The 17,474-nt window shown below is 45.6% G+C and overlaps 1 protein-coding gene across 3 annotated transcripts in view; it reads right to left on the reverse strand.

The window, feature by feature from the left end:
• The window catches only part of Slc7a8 (solute carrier family 7 member 8), a 57,468-nt gene that overhangs the window by 7,871 nt on the left and 32,123 nt on the right, over positions 1–17,474 (reverse strand). Inside the window, exons 1-5 of one of the 3 annotated variants that reach the window (XM_047539779.1) lie at positions 16,790–16,920; positions 6,088–6,213; positions 4,429–4,582; positions 3,737–3,860; positions 1,928–2,031 (exon numbers count right to left, since the gene is read on the reverse strand). In XM_047539779.1, the coding sequence (XP_047395735.1) occupies positions 1,928–2,031; positions 3,737–3,860; positions 4,429–4,582; positions 6,088–6,112 (407 nt within the window). In that variant the 5' untranslated portion in view covers positions 6,113–6,213; positions 16,790–16,920. Of the gene's footprint in view, positions 1–1,927; positions 2,032–3,736; positions 3,861–4,428; positions 4,583–6,087; positions 6,214–16,789; positions 16,921–17,474 lie in introns of those variants that run through there. The other 2 variants (XM_047539778.1, XM_047539780.1) reach the window with 2 other exon arrangements.

The raw sequence follows: 17,474 nt of genomic DNA on the forward strand, positions 1-17,474 counted from the left end.
GAAACTGTATCTCCTCAGTACCAGAAAAGGGAGAAAAGAGAGGGAGAGGGAAAGACAAGAGAAATTATAACATAAAAAGCATAACAGAAATTATAACACTAGTTATTAGCAGTCATTTACGTATTAGTATGAATTAGACCACCTTTTCTCTTTTTTAGAGGAAGAAGCACCTAAGGAATGAGAGGAGGAGGTTGTATGATGAGAATAGAAAGAACAGAATAAGAACACTTGGAGTTCTGAAAAGAACTGTTACTTACTTTGCAATTTGTGTGTGGGGTAGAGTGGAGCTAACAGTGGCAGCTTGTCACTGTGTGGGAGTTGACTGTGTCCCCAAGGGCTCATAAGCAGTTGCCACCATGAACCACCTAGGTCAATGTCACTGGTTTCATGCGGACTCATGCGTCCCACCCCCACCTCCCCATGCTGCTGCACCTCCACAGACAGCCTCATGCACCAGGCGGAGCCCAGGCTTTGTGGGCCTCATCGTGCACATAGCCAGGGTCCTGCATTCATATCCCTCCTCCACATGCAGTCAGGACTCAGTGTAACTGTCCAGGTCCCACAGCGTTTGTAAGTGTCAAGTTTGCAAGAAACAATCCTCGGTGGGCTAGCTGACAACAGAGGAGACAATGACATTAAGCATAACACACACCCACACACTCAGACTCCTGGGGAAGGATCATCCTCTCCATACCCCAGTACACAAAAGAGTGAGAGGTGAGAGGAGGAAAGGAGGAAGAAGGAATGAAGGAACTGGAAGATGAGCAGAGGAGGCCTGGGGGGGTGAGGTCGCACCTCTGAACCGGAGGCTGCGCACACTCTGCGCCCCATCTCCTGCATGCACACACAACCATACCACATGCACGCAGACCGCTGCATGGCCGGCCTGAGGGACAAACCCCACTCTAAAGCGACTGTGGGCTGTCACTGTCCTCCAATAGATCTCAGGGAGCCTCATGGGTCACTGCTCTTCCACCGCTTGCCCCCGGCTGGGGCCTCCAGGTGGCCACTGCTCCTGTGTAATACGCACATGAGGTTGCTGTGGGTGAGTGTCATGGAGTCCCAGGGCATGGGGGACACCCACACTCCATCCTTCCTGTCCTGGCATTCCCTTGTCATTTTACAGGTTTTCCTTCTGACAGGAAGCAGCTGAACTCAGGGATTCATCTTTTGAGTAGGACTATATCCACAGGGAAGTGGGGGCTTTCTAAGAACTCTGGGGCCACACAAATAGAAATCACCCAGCATCTGCTAAACAGTCCATTCTAGAGATGATAGGAAGGGACACAGAGATACCAGACTCCTGAATATGTGAAGATGGGAGTGGGTGGCTCCAGGTCCACTCATACTTCGGTTTCCTAGAAACCAGGGATTGGCTGAAAGGCTCTTTCACTGATGAATGCTTCTTTCTACTCTTCACCACCCTCTCTCTTCACACTGTCCACTGACACTCATAGGTGGTCTCCTGTAGTGCCAGCCTATAGAGCATCTTCAGGGCACTCAGAGTAATCCCATCCCACGTGGAGGCTGGTTCCAGAACATTTATGGGAGATCAGGCCCGGAGACCCCAGGCACGAGTCTCCATCCTGGTTCCTTTCAGAGTGGGGTTCCTTTCTCACCAGCAGCAGCCTGTGTCCAGGCGAGTGAAAAAAGGGGCTCCAGGACTGTAGCCAAGACACCATCCTGTCACCAACCACAGCCCTGTTCCTTCTGATTTGTGAAGCACTTAGGACCTGCATACCACACACCTTGTAGGTCACCACATGAGCAGTACACCCCCTTGACACCCACACTCACACGCCTCTGCAGAGCTACCACCCAGGTGCCCACACAACCCTTGCAGACAGAGACAAGCCCATCATCTACACACAGAGCAATGTGCACACAGGAGGGGCCCTGGCCCAGGGAAGGCCCAGGCAGCACTCACCGGGAAGAGGTGAAGAGAGACCCATTAACTCCTCCAAACGTGGACAGGGCAACAGAAATGGGCATGATCCAGGCCATAACACCTAGAAGCTTCTCTCCAAAAGTCTGGGAGAGAAAACAAGGGGATTAAGTGGAAAAGGAAAGCTACAACTCCACACCTCTGACTTGCTCTCCACTTCTGGAGCAACTGTCTCTCATCCCCATCTGCTAATTCTCTCTGGCTAAGTTCCTTGAAAGCCTCTTCCCACACTCTTCCACAATGGTAACTATACTTGAGAGTCTAAATATGCTTTGGGCTAATTAACTGGAGAGAGTGTGTGCTGGTAATGAAATGGCACATCATCCTTGTTTAATGGGTTAGGAAACTGAGGCACAGAGTGATTAAGTAACTTGCCTCACATCACACTCCCAGGAAGAGGGGGCAGGATTGGAAGGTGGATGAGTTCAGGCATGTACCTTGCATAGTTTCTCTGCCCAGGGAGGAACACAGGTGTGAGCTGGGTAGGTCTGGGTTCGAATCTTGGCCCCACCTTGAGAAGTCTGTGTGAGGTGCTGGGGTTCAAACCCAGATCATCCTGCATGCCAGGCAAGTGCTCCACCACTAAGCACTTTTCTACTAGTCTGGGTATAGACCCCTGGCTCCAGTCGTAATTTTGGTGCCTCAGTTTCTCATTGTAAAACAGAGATAAATCCTGATTCATAGGGTGAGAATTTCTAAATTCACAGAAACAAATTATGTTGATGGAAAAGTAAGAAGCAGCTGGTATTTAGGCTGAGAAAGAGAAGGTTGGGAAGCTATAGATTAGTCTTCTCTTATTGAAGGAATATAAACTGTATGGGGACCAGCCTTCTCTACAGTCTCTGAGCCAGGTTTGTAGCACTGGGAAGGAGCTGTTTAGAATAGCCTTCCTGCTGGGGAAGGCCATGGGTCACAGACTCTGAACAGTCTTCTTTAGAGATGGGACAAGTGATAACATGTTTGGCAGAGGGGCCTTTCTTAGCTATCAAGGACCCCACCCCCTTAGACCTTTCCCCAAAGGACATATACCACTCCGATCTGCAAACTGCCTACTAGCACTCACTTTTCCTGGATGAGGGAAGAAGTCAGCTTGCACACTTCTTTTTCTTTTTCTTTCCTTTCTTTTCTCTTCTCTCTCTCTCTCCCCCTCCCTCCTTCCCTCCCTCTCTCTGTCCCTCCCTCCCTCTCTCTGTCTCCCTTCTCCCACTCCCCATACTGGGAATTAAACCCAGGGGTGCTCTACCACTGAGCTACATTCCCAGCCCTTTTGATTTTTTGAGACAGGGTCTTGTTTAAGTTGCCTCAAACTTGTGATCCTCCTGCCTCAACTTCTGAGTCACTGGAATTCCAGGTGTCTGTCACTGTAGCTGGGCAGCTTTCGTGCTTTCCAGAGGCAGAAATGAAGGCTGAGAGAAATGGTGTACCTTGTGTAATATTATGTCTTTGTGAGGAGTAGTCTGTCTCCTTGATAAAATCCTCACACCCAGAGTTCAAAGTGCCCTAGATCAGGAGTTGGCAAACTTGTTCTATAAAGGATCAGACACTAAACATTTCTGCTTTACAGGCAGCTACTCGGTTCTGTCATGGTAGCTGCCCTGGAACAAACCCAGCCATCAGTTAGCTCCTGGGAACTTGAAGACACCCTGTCAAGGGCACATGTGGATTCTACCCTGAGGACTTGGGATGATTTCCAATTCCACAAGGCCATGGGTTAAGGAAAAGTGAGTGGGTCTAAGTGGGCAAGTCTATGTCAGTAATCTTGTTTGAGAGACTGGGAGTTTGATTTCTTACCACAGCAACTGCATTTGACGCCAGTAGCTCCTGGGGAGACATTGCAGTAACATACGCGACATTGGCAAAGACATACACAAATGTGACCAGTGGGATGGAGATGAAGATGGCTCTGGGAAGGTTCCTGTAGAGGGAGAGGAGGTGAGAGGAAGGCTGTGTGGGGATGCCTGCTTTGCTATGGGGTCTGCATGGGCCTGACCTTGCCACTCTGCAGGCTCCCTCTCCCCATGAGGTAGGTTGTATCTCAACCAGGACAGGATAATTTAAGGAAATGAAACAGCTTAGGCTGGAAATATGCTCCATATTTGTTGATCTCTTCCTGACCCAGATCTGCACCATGCACACTTCCCCTGTCTCCAGACACAAGGACTGGTCTGTCCTGAAACAAGTGAATAAGATGCCCAGAGGCCTCATGGGGCACAGTCCATTCTCTAAGATAGTGGTATTATCTGGCACAGCTTTCAGCTTCTAGCTTGCTTTGGGACAGTCACAGGACCCTTTCTTTCCTCCTGGTAGGGTGATGACTAACAGCTTAAATTCCTGGGAAATGAACTTTTACTACGAAATGACCATAGCATGGTCAGAGTCAGGGTGAGAAAGAGAAGTGGGCAGAGCACACCTGCTCCATTTTCCAGTACCAGGTGTTGTGGCCTTTCACGAGCAAGGGCAAGAGCTGGACTATTTCAACTCACTTGTAGGGATCAACAAGTTCCTCAGTCACATAATTAAGAAAGTTCCAGCCTCCATAAGCAAAGGAACCCTGAAGGAAGGCCAGAGCAATAAGGCCGATGTCGGGTTCTTGGAAATTCTTAAAGGCGTTCTTTGGCTCCAGCCAGAAGTATTCTCCTGTGGACACAGCAGGCAAGAGGTTGCTCAGAGAGATGAGTTCAGACCCGGCAGCCCCTGCCTGCCCCATCTGGTCTCTCGCCCCTCCCAGCAGCAACATACCAACCCTCTGTCTGGTCTCACTGTACTGACGTATTGGAGGAAGGGGGCTAAAAGGAGCAAGGAAATCCAGGTCCAGGACTTCTCAGTACCTGGTCCAAATGGGGTTCAGGTTTAGAGTACAGTTCTAAAATTTTCCTTTTATACAAAGGTTCTTGGATGGAAAGGCCATGGTAAATTGGGAGGCTACATTACTGTGCTTTGAAACACAGGAATGCAGTCACTGGCTGTCACCACCTTCCCTGACATCTAAGTTTGTACATTTTCATGAAGAAAGCATTAAGAACAAGAAACACTCCAACATAAGCTTCTATAATACTATATTAGTTCAAGCTTGTTTTGCCTGCTTTGTTGATATCCTATTTCTTTCTAATGTGTGAGTTGGGTGTCTCTTTTCAGAGGCCATTAGTAAAGAGCCTTTAAATTGCCTTCCCAGTGTTTAGCACTGTGTCCTTCACACAGTGGGCCCTCAGAAAAGGTTGCTGGGCTATGCGCTGTGGATGTAGCTCAGTGGTAAAGCACTTGCCTAGCATGGGCAAAGTCCTCAGTTCAACCCCCAACACTTCAAAAAAAGAAGGTTGCTGACTGACTGAGATTGTGATGAGATACGGGGTAACTGACCATTTATTCATCTGTAACCCAGTGTTTGGAGAGGAAATGAGATTAGTGTGACCAGGAGGAAGAATTGAGACCAGATTAGGAACAACTCACCACTATCTTTGATAAGACAGCATAGTGATTTCCTTAAGTCTAAATTCCTGAAAACAACATAACCTGCTAAAGGACTTATTCCATTAAGTCCATCCAGGTATATTGTATAGCAGAAACTTGTTTCCTGGAGTAAACATTCAGACTGGCCACATTGCTTTCTGGGCTTGTGGGCAGGTGGGAGGTCTCTCTGTCATCTGATTTTCTCCATGAGGCAGTGGCATGGAGCAGAGCCTTGTGGTGCCATGGGTCCCATGGAAACCAAACAGACTCATGCTTTGAAAGGACCAAATCCAGTAGGGAATGTTGGCAGGGGGCCCGGGAATGCAGAGCTCTCTCTTGCAGAGATTATGAGTAATTTTGAGACCTATAAAATTCTCCTTCTCTGTTCTCCATTTTAAGATATGGATAAGATGGAGGGAGTTTTCCTGAGCTTTGGGCAAAAAAGCAACAGGAGTCTAAAGATCTGGGGTCATTACCTAGCTATGCTAAAGTCATGAGGCACGCATGGGGACCAAATGAACCTTTGCAAGCTGGGAAACATTCCTTATCCCCAACCACCCTGGGGAAATTGGCCTGTCATCCCCTCTGTCAAGTGAGTGAAGAAGAGATGTCTCAAAGCCAGAACTGGGAACCCTCAGGGTGTGCACATGTAAGGGGTGGAAAGTTATGTGGGGCCCTTGTGTTCCCACACTCACCTCTGCAAATCTGTACAACACCCATGATGATGATCAGGGCCAGAGCCAGGAGTTTTCCAGCTGTAAAGATGTCTTGAACCCGGGTGGCCCACCGCACACTGGAACAGTTGATCCATGTGAGGAGTACTGAAATGACAGAGCCCCATACACACCTTCAGAGGCTGCAGAATGCCAATGGGCTCTTTGCTCCTAATGATAGGATTGTAACAGGCAAGCCAAACATCAAAAAACTCAGTCCCACTGACCAGAAACTTTGGCTCGGTTAATAGGTTACAAATGGGGATTACGTGCCCCAAATTAGAGCTTGGTCAGAGCATGCCCTGTCCAGGGCTGGAAGCCAGAAGTGGGCAGGGAAGTGTAGGCAGTGGCTTTGGCAGAGGGAGGGGAAATCACCATCTGATCAGGGCTTAGTAGGCAAGGCATTATCTGTTCAAGGGGAGCTCTGAGTTGCTGTAAAATTTTAGATGCCACCTTTCTGAGCCTGATTTGGGGAAAATAGAGGGTAAGGGATTCTTGTTATTTAGGTTTATTGAGGTACAATCTACATTTAGTAAAATTCACTTTGAGTTCAGTTTGATGAAACTTGAAAAATGTATTTGATTACTTAATCACTATCACACTCAATATGTAGAACATTGCCAAAACTCCAAAAAGTTGTCTACACGTTATGCTCCTCTGTACGCAGTCAATCCTCTTCCCTTATCTCTGGCAAATACTAATTTGATTTTAGTCCTTATAGTTTTTCCATTTTCAAAATGTCAGATAAATGAAATCATGGAATATATAGTTTTTTTTTTTTTTTTTTTGGTTGGTACTGGGGAGTGAACCAAGGCGGGCTTAACACTGAGCCACATCCCCAGCCTTTTCTTAATATTCTATTTAGAGACAGGGTCTCATTGAGTTGGTCTCGTTGAGTTGCTGAGGCTGGCTTTGAGCTCATGATCCTCTTGCCTCAGCCTCCCAAGCTGCTGGGATTACAGGCACCTGGCATATGTAGGATTTTGTGTTGGGCTTTTTTTACTTAACATAATGCTTTGAGCTCTACTCATGTGATTGCATAGATTAGTAGCTTATTCCCTTTTTATTGTTAAATTCTCTTCTGTATATGGATGTATCAGTTGTTTTTCCATTTGGATGGATATTAGGTTGTTCCCAGTATGAGCTTATTATATGAATAAAGCTACTCTAAAGAATTATGGTCTTGGTGGTTGGGGTTGCGACTCAGAGGTTGAGCACTTGCCTAGCATGTGTGAGGCACTGAGTCCAATCTTCAGCACCACATTAAAAAAATAAATAAAGATATTGTGTCCATCTACAGCTGAAAAAAAAAAAAAAAGGTGATCTTTGAGTGAATTTTAAAGGGGAGGGTTTCATTTCTCTTGAGTAAGTACCCAGGAACAGGATTCTGGGTCATATGGTAAGCATACATTTAACTTTATAAGAGACTGCCAAACTGTTTTACAAAGTAGCTAATAATTTTGCATTCCTACCAGCAATGATGAGATTCCTGTTGCTTTATGTATTTGTCAATGTTTGGTATTGTCATTTAAAAAAAAAAATCTGGCAGAGTGTGTTGGCACACAGCTATAATCTTAGTGTCTTTGGAGACTGAGGCAGGAGGATTCCAAGTTCAAAGCCAGCCTCAACAACTTAGTGAGAGCCTAAGCAACTTAGCAAGAACCTGTCTCAAAATAAAAAATAAAAAGGGCTGGGGATGTGGCTCAGTGGTTAAGTGCCCCTGGGTTCAATCCCCAGTACCAAAAACAAAACAAAACAAAACAAAATAAAAACAAAATCTGGTTAGTTTACTAAGTGTATAATAATATTTCATTGTGCTTTTGATTTGCATTTTCCTAATGACTAGTCAAACAAGTTTTCATGGCCTGTATGCTCTCTATCTTATATCTTTGGTGGCATGGAGGGATTTCAATGTAGGCTCCTTATCTGTGGGCTACCACCATGATCCCAACAACATGAAACCTGCAAGGGCTGAAGAAGAGCTCAAAAGCTGAGAGCTAGTAGGGAAGGGCTCTCTCTGTCTTACTCCTATTCTACCCAAGCAACCTACCAGAGCTCTCTCAATTTCCTTATGGTCATAAAGTGCTTGAGAATAAAGAAGAAAAACATTAAAATCCTCTTGCTTCCCCTTTATGTGAAACAGTGACCAGGACACCCTCCACTACTCAAAAGGCACACATTGTGTATGTGTAAAAGCATGGGAGTATTTCTGTTTTCTTAAATCTCTCGCCAGGGCTATGACTTCACTTGAGTGTCTGATTAAGTAGTATTAATATCTTATCCTTAAAATGTACTTTTACTTACCAAGTATTTCCCAACTTTACTTGATTCTGAGAACATCTCAGCAGGTTAGGCAGGTCCTGGCATTATTATTCATCTGTAATTTCCCTCCCTGCACCATCTCCACCTGGCAAACGCTTCAAGATCTAGCTCAAATGTCACCTATTCCACAAAGCTGTGTAATTTTATTTATTCCTAACAACATGCCTGCAAGGTAAGATATATCAGCCACATTTTATAAAGGTACAAAGTTTGCCTTCCTCACTAGAGCAATCTTAGACCACTTTATATCTAATTGTGGCATTTCTTTGTATTAAGATGATTTTTGGGCTGGAGATGTAGCTCAGTGCTAAAGCACTTGTATAGCACATGCAAAGCCCTGGGCTCAATCCCCACATACAAAATAATAATAACAAATAAAATAAGCTGGATGTGTTGGTATACATCTGTAATCCCAGTGATTTGGGAGACTGAGGCAGAATGATCATAAGCTTGAGGACAGCCTGGGCAACTTAGTGAGATCCTGTTTCAAAAAATAAAAAGGGCTGGGGTAGCTCAGCAGAGCACCCTGGGTTCAATCCCCAGTAGTGAAAAAAACAAACAGAAAAATGATAATAAATAAAATAAAATGATGATCTGACTCAGTGGTGTATGCCTGTAATTCCTGCACCTAGAGAGGCTGAGGCAGGAAGATCACAAGTTTAAGGCCAGTCTCAGCAATTTAATGAGACCTTCAGCAACTTACTGAGATTTTGTCTCAAAATAAAAAAAATAAAAAGGGCTGGCAATGTAGCTCAGTGTGTCTGTGGGTTCAATCTCTAGTACAAAAAAAAAGTCTCTTTTTTTCCTTTTTCCTTGTAAACTAGGAAGGCAAGACTGTAATTTTTTTTCCATGTTTTTATTCCCAGGGCATATACTGGTGCCTGCAAATAGCAGGTGCTCAACAAATATTTAATAAAGAAACTGTCACATTCTCATTAGTTCTCCAATCTTACCTCCTCTACACATTCCATAATACACACCAGTCTCCTTGTTCTCCAGGAATGTTATCAATAGGAGACAGTCCCCAATTACTTTCAGGGAACAAAAAGAGCAACAGGAAGCTTGACTTAAGAGTAAAACTCCTGACTCCTCGTGGAGGAGCTGTTATCCAAGATGGTGTTGTATCAGGAGAATCAAAACATGTTGTCAGGAAGGATTTTAAGTGCCTGAACAGGGAGAACATTTTGTAAATACTTGAATGTTCTAGATGGACAGAGGCATCCTGATAAATACACATTGGTTATCTTACTTAACTCAGTTAGGATTTCAAGATCATGTGTCTGGTGACAATCCAACTAAAATCACTCCCAACAACTGGGACCGTAATCTCAGCTTCTCCCCAGGGTCCTGAGACATGCTGGGTAAGAGGCTGGGCCCCTACACCCAGGAATCTAGGCAGACACAGCAATGACTAAAGAACACAGGAGGTGGTTAATGAAAGAAGGAAGGTTAGAAAACAAAACCCAGGTGGCTCATGGATGGTTATGGATTGCAGAAAAAGGGACTGGATCTTGACTTCAGAGAAGAAAATCCTCTTCCCCCAAGAGAGGGGAAAAGGCAGGGAGAGGAGAAGACAAGAAAGTGCTGGAGAAAACAGAAGCAGAGTAGGACATGAAGAAATCCCTCCTACAAACGAGAGGGAGAAGGTGGCCACTTCCTGTATGCTGGAAGAGAAAACGTAAAATCCCTTTACAAGATGGTCCTTATCAAGGCAGACAGAAAGATTCCTCAGACTGTCAGCTTCATGATATTCTCCAGTGACTGAGGTATCTGAAGGTTAGGAACACTCAAACAGCCTTGCTGTCAGTGTCTTGTTTCGGCCAGGCATTATCTCTACAACATCACAAGCACCCTGTCCTTAACTAATATTTAACCTTTCACCTTCACAGAGATCTTTCAGAAATAAAATGAGAAATTCTAAGAATGAGGTGGTGATAGGCAGGCTGGTTGCACCCCTTACTCTCCTCAGAACAATGCTGCTGGTTCTGGGTCTCACCCTTCACCCTACAGTTGGGCCATCACAGCATGTGACTGAGAGAAGAGAGGGCACTTTGAGTCTGCTGGTGCTGCAGGACAGCTTCCCTTACAGCAGCTGAAACCTGAGCCTCCTTCTAGAGAGGAAAGGTCAGAGAGTGAAGGCAATACTGGTTGGGTGCTTGCCAAACCCTGCCCTGCTCAGGAGGCAGTTATTGCCACCTATCTGCCACCTAGCACCCATTTCTGTTGCTGGCAACTGAGGTCCTCCTCGGCTCAGTTAGACCCTGAATTCTGCATGCCTGAAATCCAGTGACCTCAGGGAAGCCACATATAGATGGGGATCTGTAGTTACTGCAGCTTGAAATGGGAGTATCCATCCATCATCCATTCATCATTTACGCAGGATCTACCAGTGCTAGGCGCTCTGGTATATGGGAAAGATAAAAGCAAGACACATGTGTCTGCCCTCAGGGAGTAGACAGTGTGATGTGGGAGACAGGAGCTAAGAGATGATCACAGAACAACATAGCAATAGCAGAGTTATTCATGGAAGCGGGTGGCATAACTCAGCCCTGGGAAATTAAAGATACTTCCTATATGAGGAGGAGGAAGATCCTAGCAACATGAGTTTTCATATTTTGGTCCAGCTAAACAATAAATAATATAAGACTCTGGTTCTTGTCTGTCAAAATCTAGCTGCTGCTTCTCTGGAGGCCCCTATGGAATCTCAGGTTTATCTGTTTCTCTTGGGTATGTTTTGCTTCTCTTTCCCTTTGTTTCCTGGGTAAAAAAAATAAGATGAAAAGACTATCAAAAGCCTGGGTGTGGTGCACATATGTGTAATCCCAGTGACTTGGAAGGCTGAGGCAGGAGGATCCTGAGTTCAAAGCCAGCCTCAGCAATTTAGAGATGCTCTAAGCAACTTAGCAAGAACCTGTCTCAAAATAAAGAATAAAAAGGACCAGGATGGAGCTCAGTGGTAAAGCACCCCTGGGTTCAATCCCCAGTACTAAAACAAAACAAAAGAAAACAATAAAACAACTATCGAGAACATCAGGCTTCAAAAAGATGCTAAAGTCAGGGATTGACTTAATCCACCCAGAATAAAGAACTTAACATCAAGGTGACAGGAGAGATATAAAGAATAGGGGAAATTAGAACCTAGGATTTAGTGTCCTGCCCAGAGCCTACAGCTTCTCAACTGACAAGTAGCTGAGAGGGACTCAACCCTTCCTGACCTGGGACTAGCAGAGATGGGGAGATACTGTTCCCACCTGGTGCTTTGCTTGCCTACTGTGTGGCATGGGGGCAAATTCTGTTCCCTGCAAAGTGCCCTCAGCCCCACCTCAAGCTTAACCCCCAGACTTTGATTCCTTGGTATCACAGAAGCCTCTCCTTCACTTTCTCCCCATGATGTTGACAGCATCTCATGAGGTCTTTGAAAGGTAGAATAATGGTCATCCCAAACATGTCAGCATTCTAATCCCTATGATTTGTAAGTATACAAAAGGAACTTTGCGAATGTGATTCAGTTAAGAATCTGGAGATGGGGAGCTTATCCTGGATTATCCAAGCAAGCTTGATGTAATCACAAGAGTTTTTACAAAAGGGAGACAGGAGTTAAAAAAGGAGAAGTGATGATGAAGACAGAGGTAAGAGAGAGAGGGGAGGGAGACTGGTTTGAAGATGGTATATCACTGGCTTTGAAGACAGAAGGGGCCATCAGCCAAAGAATGCAGGACAAGGCAAGGAAAGAACTCTCCTCAGAACCTCCAGAGGCACACAGCCTTACCGATACCTGAGTTTAGGGTTTCCGGTCTCTAGAATTGTAAAATGACGAATCTGTGTAGTTTTAAGTCACTAAGATTATGGTATGGTGGAACGTTCATGTAATCTCAGTAACTCAGGGAGATTAAGGCAGGAGGGATTGCAAATTCAAGCCAGCCTGGGCAACTTGGTGAGACTCGCAGTAACTTAGTGAAATCCTGTCTCAAGATAAAACAAACAAACAAAAAAGGGGCTGGGGATGTTGCTAAGTGGTAAAGTACCCCTGGGTTCAATTCTCACACAGAAAGACCAGAAAGCAGGGACACAATCTTAAAGAAAAAAGCCTTTAAAGAGTACCCAGGTGGGACTGGGATGTAATTCAGTGGTAGAGTATGTATGTGTGAAACCCTATGTTCAATTTTTAGCACCAATAACCACAAACACAAAATCAATCAAAAAAAAAGAGCAACCAGGGGGCTGGGGATATAACTCAGTTGGTAGAGTGCTTGCCTTGCATGCACAAAGCCTTGGGTTCAATCCCCAGCATCACCCACCCCCAAAAAAAAGAGCAACCAGGCACACACAACTGGACTCCAGGGGAGTGTCTGTCCACAGGCCTTGCAGGACACTAGGAGATGGGAATGGAGGGGCTCGCTCAAAGTAAGTAGCAAAGATGAGGTCACCAATGTGCTGATGTAGTGGGTACATTTCCACACTACATGACAACATTCCTTTTCTTATCTCCTCCTGGTACAAAAATTCATGGCAAAAGACACCACAGCCCTCCTTCATCTAATCCCAGGTTCTCCATTTCCCATACAACTTCAAGCCCACATACACAACCCAGATGCACATAAAAACACAGGCCTAAGAGTTATAAGCTTCTTCTAAGACAAGTGGTGAGCCAGGATGGTCACAGGTATGAGTCCCCTCTTCTTTGTCCCATAGTTGTGTTAGTCGTATTTTACTTACCAGAGACTATAATCAAAGGTTGTGAGGGGAATCAAGATAAAGTCAAGAGGGGTACAGTGGCACATGCCTGGGATTACAGCAACACAGGAAGCTGAGGCAGGAGGATTATAAGATTGAGACCAGCCTGGGCAACTAAAGAGACTTAGCAAGCAACTAAGCAAGACCCTGTCCCAAAAATAGAATTAAAAGGGCTGAGGATGTAGCTCAGTGGTAATCCTGCATTCCATCCCCAGTTCCAACAAAACAAAACAAAAAACAAGAAAGCCAAGAGATGTGACTCCAGAGTCCTGTGTCCCAGTTAATTCAAGACAGAGTACGGAGAGCATGTCCAGTGTACCATGTCACAGACAACACCAGAAACGCTTTGGTGGAGCCCATTCTGTGATTTCTCTAGGCTAAGTGAACCCAACCTGACTCAGTGTGTAGGACACATGAAGTGAGGGGTTTATACTTTCTGGAAGGATAAACTGGGAATAGAACTTGGGAGGAACTTCTACCTCAATATATGGTAGACTGGAGGTAAAAGAGACATTAAAATTAATATCATTAGATAATTTTGAAATAGAACATCTATGAATCATGAGCATAAACAAATCTTCATTTAGAAAGTTTTAAGGATGGATTATGGAGTTGTGGGCTGCTTTGAAGTTCCTGCAATATCAGAGCCAGGGCTGTAACCTATCACTCTTCCCTTCAACTCCACTTAGTGACACCTGATAAGTGAAGGACCATGTGGGATTCTTTTCTAAGGAACTGGGGATTGAACTGAGGGACGCCTACCACTGAGCTATATCCCTAGCCCTTTTAATTTTTTAAATTTTGAGACAGGGTCTTGCTAAACTGCCCAGGCTGGCCTTGAACATAAGATCTTCCTGCCTCAGCCTCCCAAATTGCTGGCATTACAGGCTTATGGCACCAAGCCCAGCTCCATGTGGGTTTCTGATGCTTTCTGAAGGCAGAACGACCAAGTAGAGCTCAAAGTAACTTGTGTAAGGAGTGAAGTGGTACGAGGAGACAGGATAGTAGTAGCTTAGAATGAAGGAGACAGACAAGGCTTCCTCAGGGACCTGGCAGGTCTGATTCTGAGAATCATAGAATTTAAAAACTAGAAATTTCCAAAGGCCCTGGTTCCCCTCCCAGCCTGGTCAGTTACTCTTAAGGTGCTTGGACAAGTCAGTTAACCTCTTGGTGCTTCCCCTCCCTCTCTGTGAAATGGACACATGGTTCATTTGAATTGTGAGGATACTCTTCAATCTTCAAGAGACAGAGGCTAGAGAGTTCTATCGCTAGACAGAACATTAGGTGCCTTTTAGTAATTGTTCATAGAAATGAACTCAAAAAGGGGATGTGATTTGCTCTGGATGGTGTAACAATCAGAGGTCAAGCAGAGTAGCTGGGAAAGGGGATGGTGTGATGGGTTTTAGAGAGGCCAAATTGCATACTTGGTGTAGTTGCTTTGCCTGTTCTTCGTTACTTCCTCCTATCCCCCTGACTTTTCTCAATTCTAATCTGCTTCATCTTTTTTCTCAAGATTCTCCTCCATAAATGACCAACTCTGGGGTCCTTCAACCCAAGTTTCTGGAAGTGTGGGGTTACAGGGATGAAGTTGGGGCTGTGGGGTTGGTGAGTATAAGGGTAAAGCACCAGACCAGAAGCTGAGAGGGTCAATTTCACAAAAAGAAAAATGACACCAGCCCTTACGATTCAGGTGCCTCTGGGAGTGCTGGGCAGAAATGCTCTGCAGAAAGCCAAGGAGGACTCTCCTCCACAGGCCCAGAGGAGAATGGAACTGACATTTACTTCCCACAGCCAACAGTGGACAACCAACTACGCCCTGCTGGCCAGTGTGATAAGGAGACCCTAAAACACAGTGTGGAATAGTAGGTGCTAAAGGTTACTGAACAGGTGGATAAATCTACACAGAAAATATCAGGGAGTTAGCCACAGAACTACTGCATTGCTCCAGGGAGTAAGTATCAGGGTTTCCTATATCATGACATCATGCGATGGCTTTGTGAAGCAGGGCAGGTAAGATGACAGAAATGGGGGAAGTGGTACTTCTCCTTCTCTTGAGAAAGCTCACAAGGTAAAGGCTATCCCCAGAGACTTCTGGATACTTCTTTTCAAGTACTCCCATGCTTCTGGATATAGGTCTCTGGCTTCTTGCTGAGTTGGGCAAGTAAAGGATCATTTTGTGCCTTTCTCAGGAAGCCAATGAATGCTTTTCCACATGGATCCCCAAACCGATCTCACTCCTTCTGCCAAGCCAGCTGTTGCTCCATGAACCACACTATTCTGGTCTGACGGATGGAATTTGGGATAAGGCCATTTGAATATGGGGCTGGACTGGTTATAATAAGAAGAGCGTTAAGAAAAATGAGCCAGGTGGGGTTTCTTTGTAGAGAGTTGTTGTTCCTAGAGACTGATATTCCAGGCCTCTACCTACTGCCACATTTTCAGCTTCATGAGCAATCAGAGTCAGGAATGACCTTAGAGACCGAAAACCTTATTTTATGTTTGAATGAAATTAGACTCCAGCTAATTAGTGGAAAGGTAGTACTGGGACAGTGCTCCTGACTCCCATTTGCTTTTTTGGCCAGAGCCTCAGTCTTCTTGCCCTTCATCCACTCTCATATTCTCTCCTTTTCCTGCTCTTGTCAGTGGTACCCACTGTCACTGCTGCAGTGCCACTTGGGACTCTGAGTTTGTCATTGTTCCCAATCCAGACTGGGATCAGGGCAGCAGGAAGTAAGATGCCAACATGGTAAAAGTAGAAGAGTAAGATGGCTGCTCCTCAGAACCCAAGAATAGTGTCCATTGCCCCAGGGCTTTAGAAAATCATTTCCTACAGGGCAACTCATTTCTCCACCTTATTTATTTATTGGCACCAGGGATTGAATCGACAGTGCTTTACCATTGAACTACATGCCCAATATTTTCATTTTTTATTTTCAGACAGGGTCTTGCTAAGTTGCTGAGGCTGGCCTTGAACTTTCAACCTCCCTGCCTTAGTCTCCCCAGCTATTGTGATTACAGGTGTGCACCACCATGCCTGGTTGTTATATCCCCATATCAATTATATCTTATATCCCCTTATCAATATCAGTCACATATTCCGCAGAAATTGGGGAATTCCATTTATATTTCTTGGTCTGGCTAGCTGGCACCGTTCTCAGAAGTGAGCTGGAGGCAGCTTGGAAAGGCTTGTTTTCCTTTAATATTGCCAGAACCAGGACTCTCCAAGAAAGTGAAAACAGGCAGTAGAAAGGAGACAAAATGTGCAGACATGCCAAAGTTCATAAAGGCAGATGGTGAAAAAGAGAGGGAAAGAGTGAGCATAAGAAATATCAAGGGGAAGAAAGGACAGGGATAACAGTACAAATGAGGGAGAAAAAGCTTCAGAGGAACAAAACAGAGAAGGCCAGAATGGGAGGTGGGGGGAGAGAAAAGAAAGATACAAAGTACTAAATGGAGAGCTGCTGAAAAAGGAAGCAATGACGCCACTATGTAGAAGTCAGAACGCTCTGTTCCTCTCTAGAACTTCAAAATAAGCATCTTGCCGGGATGGAGCTCCCCAGCCCTCCGAAATAGTCATAAATTTCACCTGGCTCATAGGCCTGCCAGAAGGGTGGTTTCTTGGTCTCACCTTTTGCTGGGGCGAGCACTTCTCTGTCTTCTGCCACGCTCTGGCCGCCTTGCCTCCCTGGCTCTGGAGCTGCCGCAAAAGGGCGAGGTGATGCCCCTGAGCACAGCCTTCAGGATGCCCACGGAGGAGCAGGGCCAGCCGCCCAACTGCGGGAGGGGGTGTGGCCACGCTCGGCTCAGCGATAGGCTGGCCAGGGCTCCTTGGCTTCCGAGGTAGCTCAAGGGACAAACTGGGCACGTGTTTCTAATTATGGAAAAACTGCTTGGGTTTGGCCTACCTAACCCCATTTGTTTCCAGATCTAGGAGGTAACCGGTGCCTGCTGCCAAAAGGCGCTGATAGGCAAAGAAAACACGGAACACTGCGAGTCCTAATGCACACAACCAGAGGCACTGATAAGGTTCCAGTTCTGCCCACGCAAGCTGCAGGCCGGATTAAGCCCTCTTGCCTCCTCAAAGACCTCAGAGAGGCCTGGGGGCAAATGGGGTAGGAGCTGGGAGACTGGGTTAGCGTCCTACAACCCTCCCAGATTGCTTCCCTTCTCCGGCCTCCCCAGACCAAGACATTTTTCATATGGGGAAAAAAGCCAAATTACAGTCTTAAGGCACCCTGCCTACCTAAAACAAAGGTTCCTATTATGTAATATGACTTGACTATTGAAGTTATACATGTAAATAACTTGACTGG

The sequence above is a fragment of the Sciurus carolinensis genome, chromosome 2 (genome assembly GCF_902686445.1).
Source record: "Sciurus carolinensis chromosome 2, mSciCar1.2, whole genome shotgun sequence".
Lineage (NCBI taxonomy): Eukaryota > Metazoa > Chordata > Mammalia > Rodentia > Sciuridae > Sciurus > Sciurus carolinensis.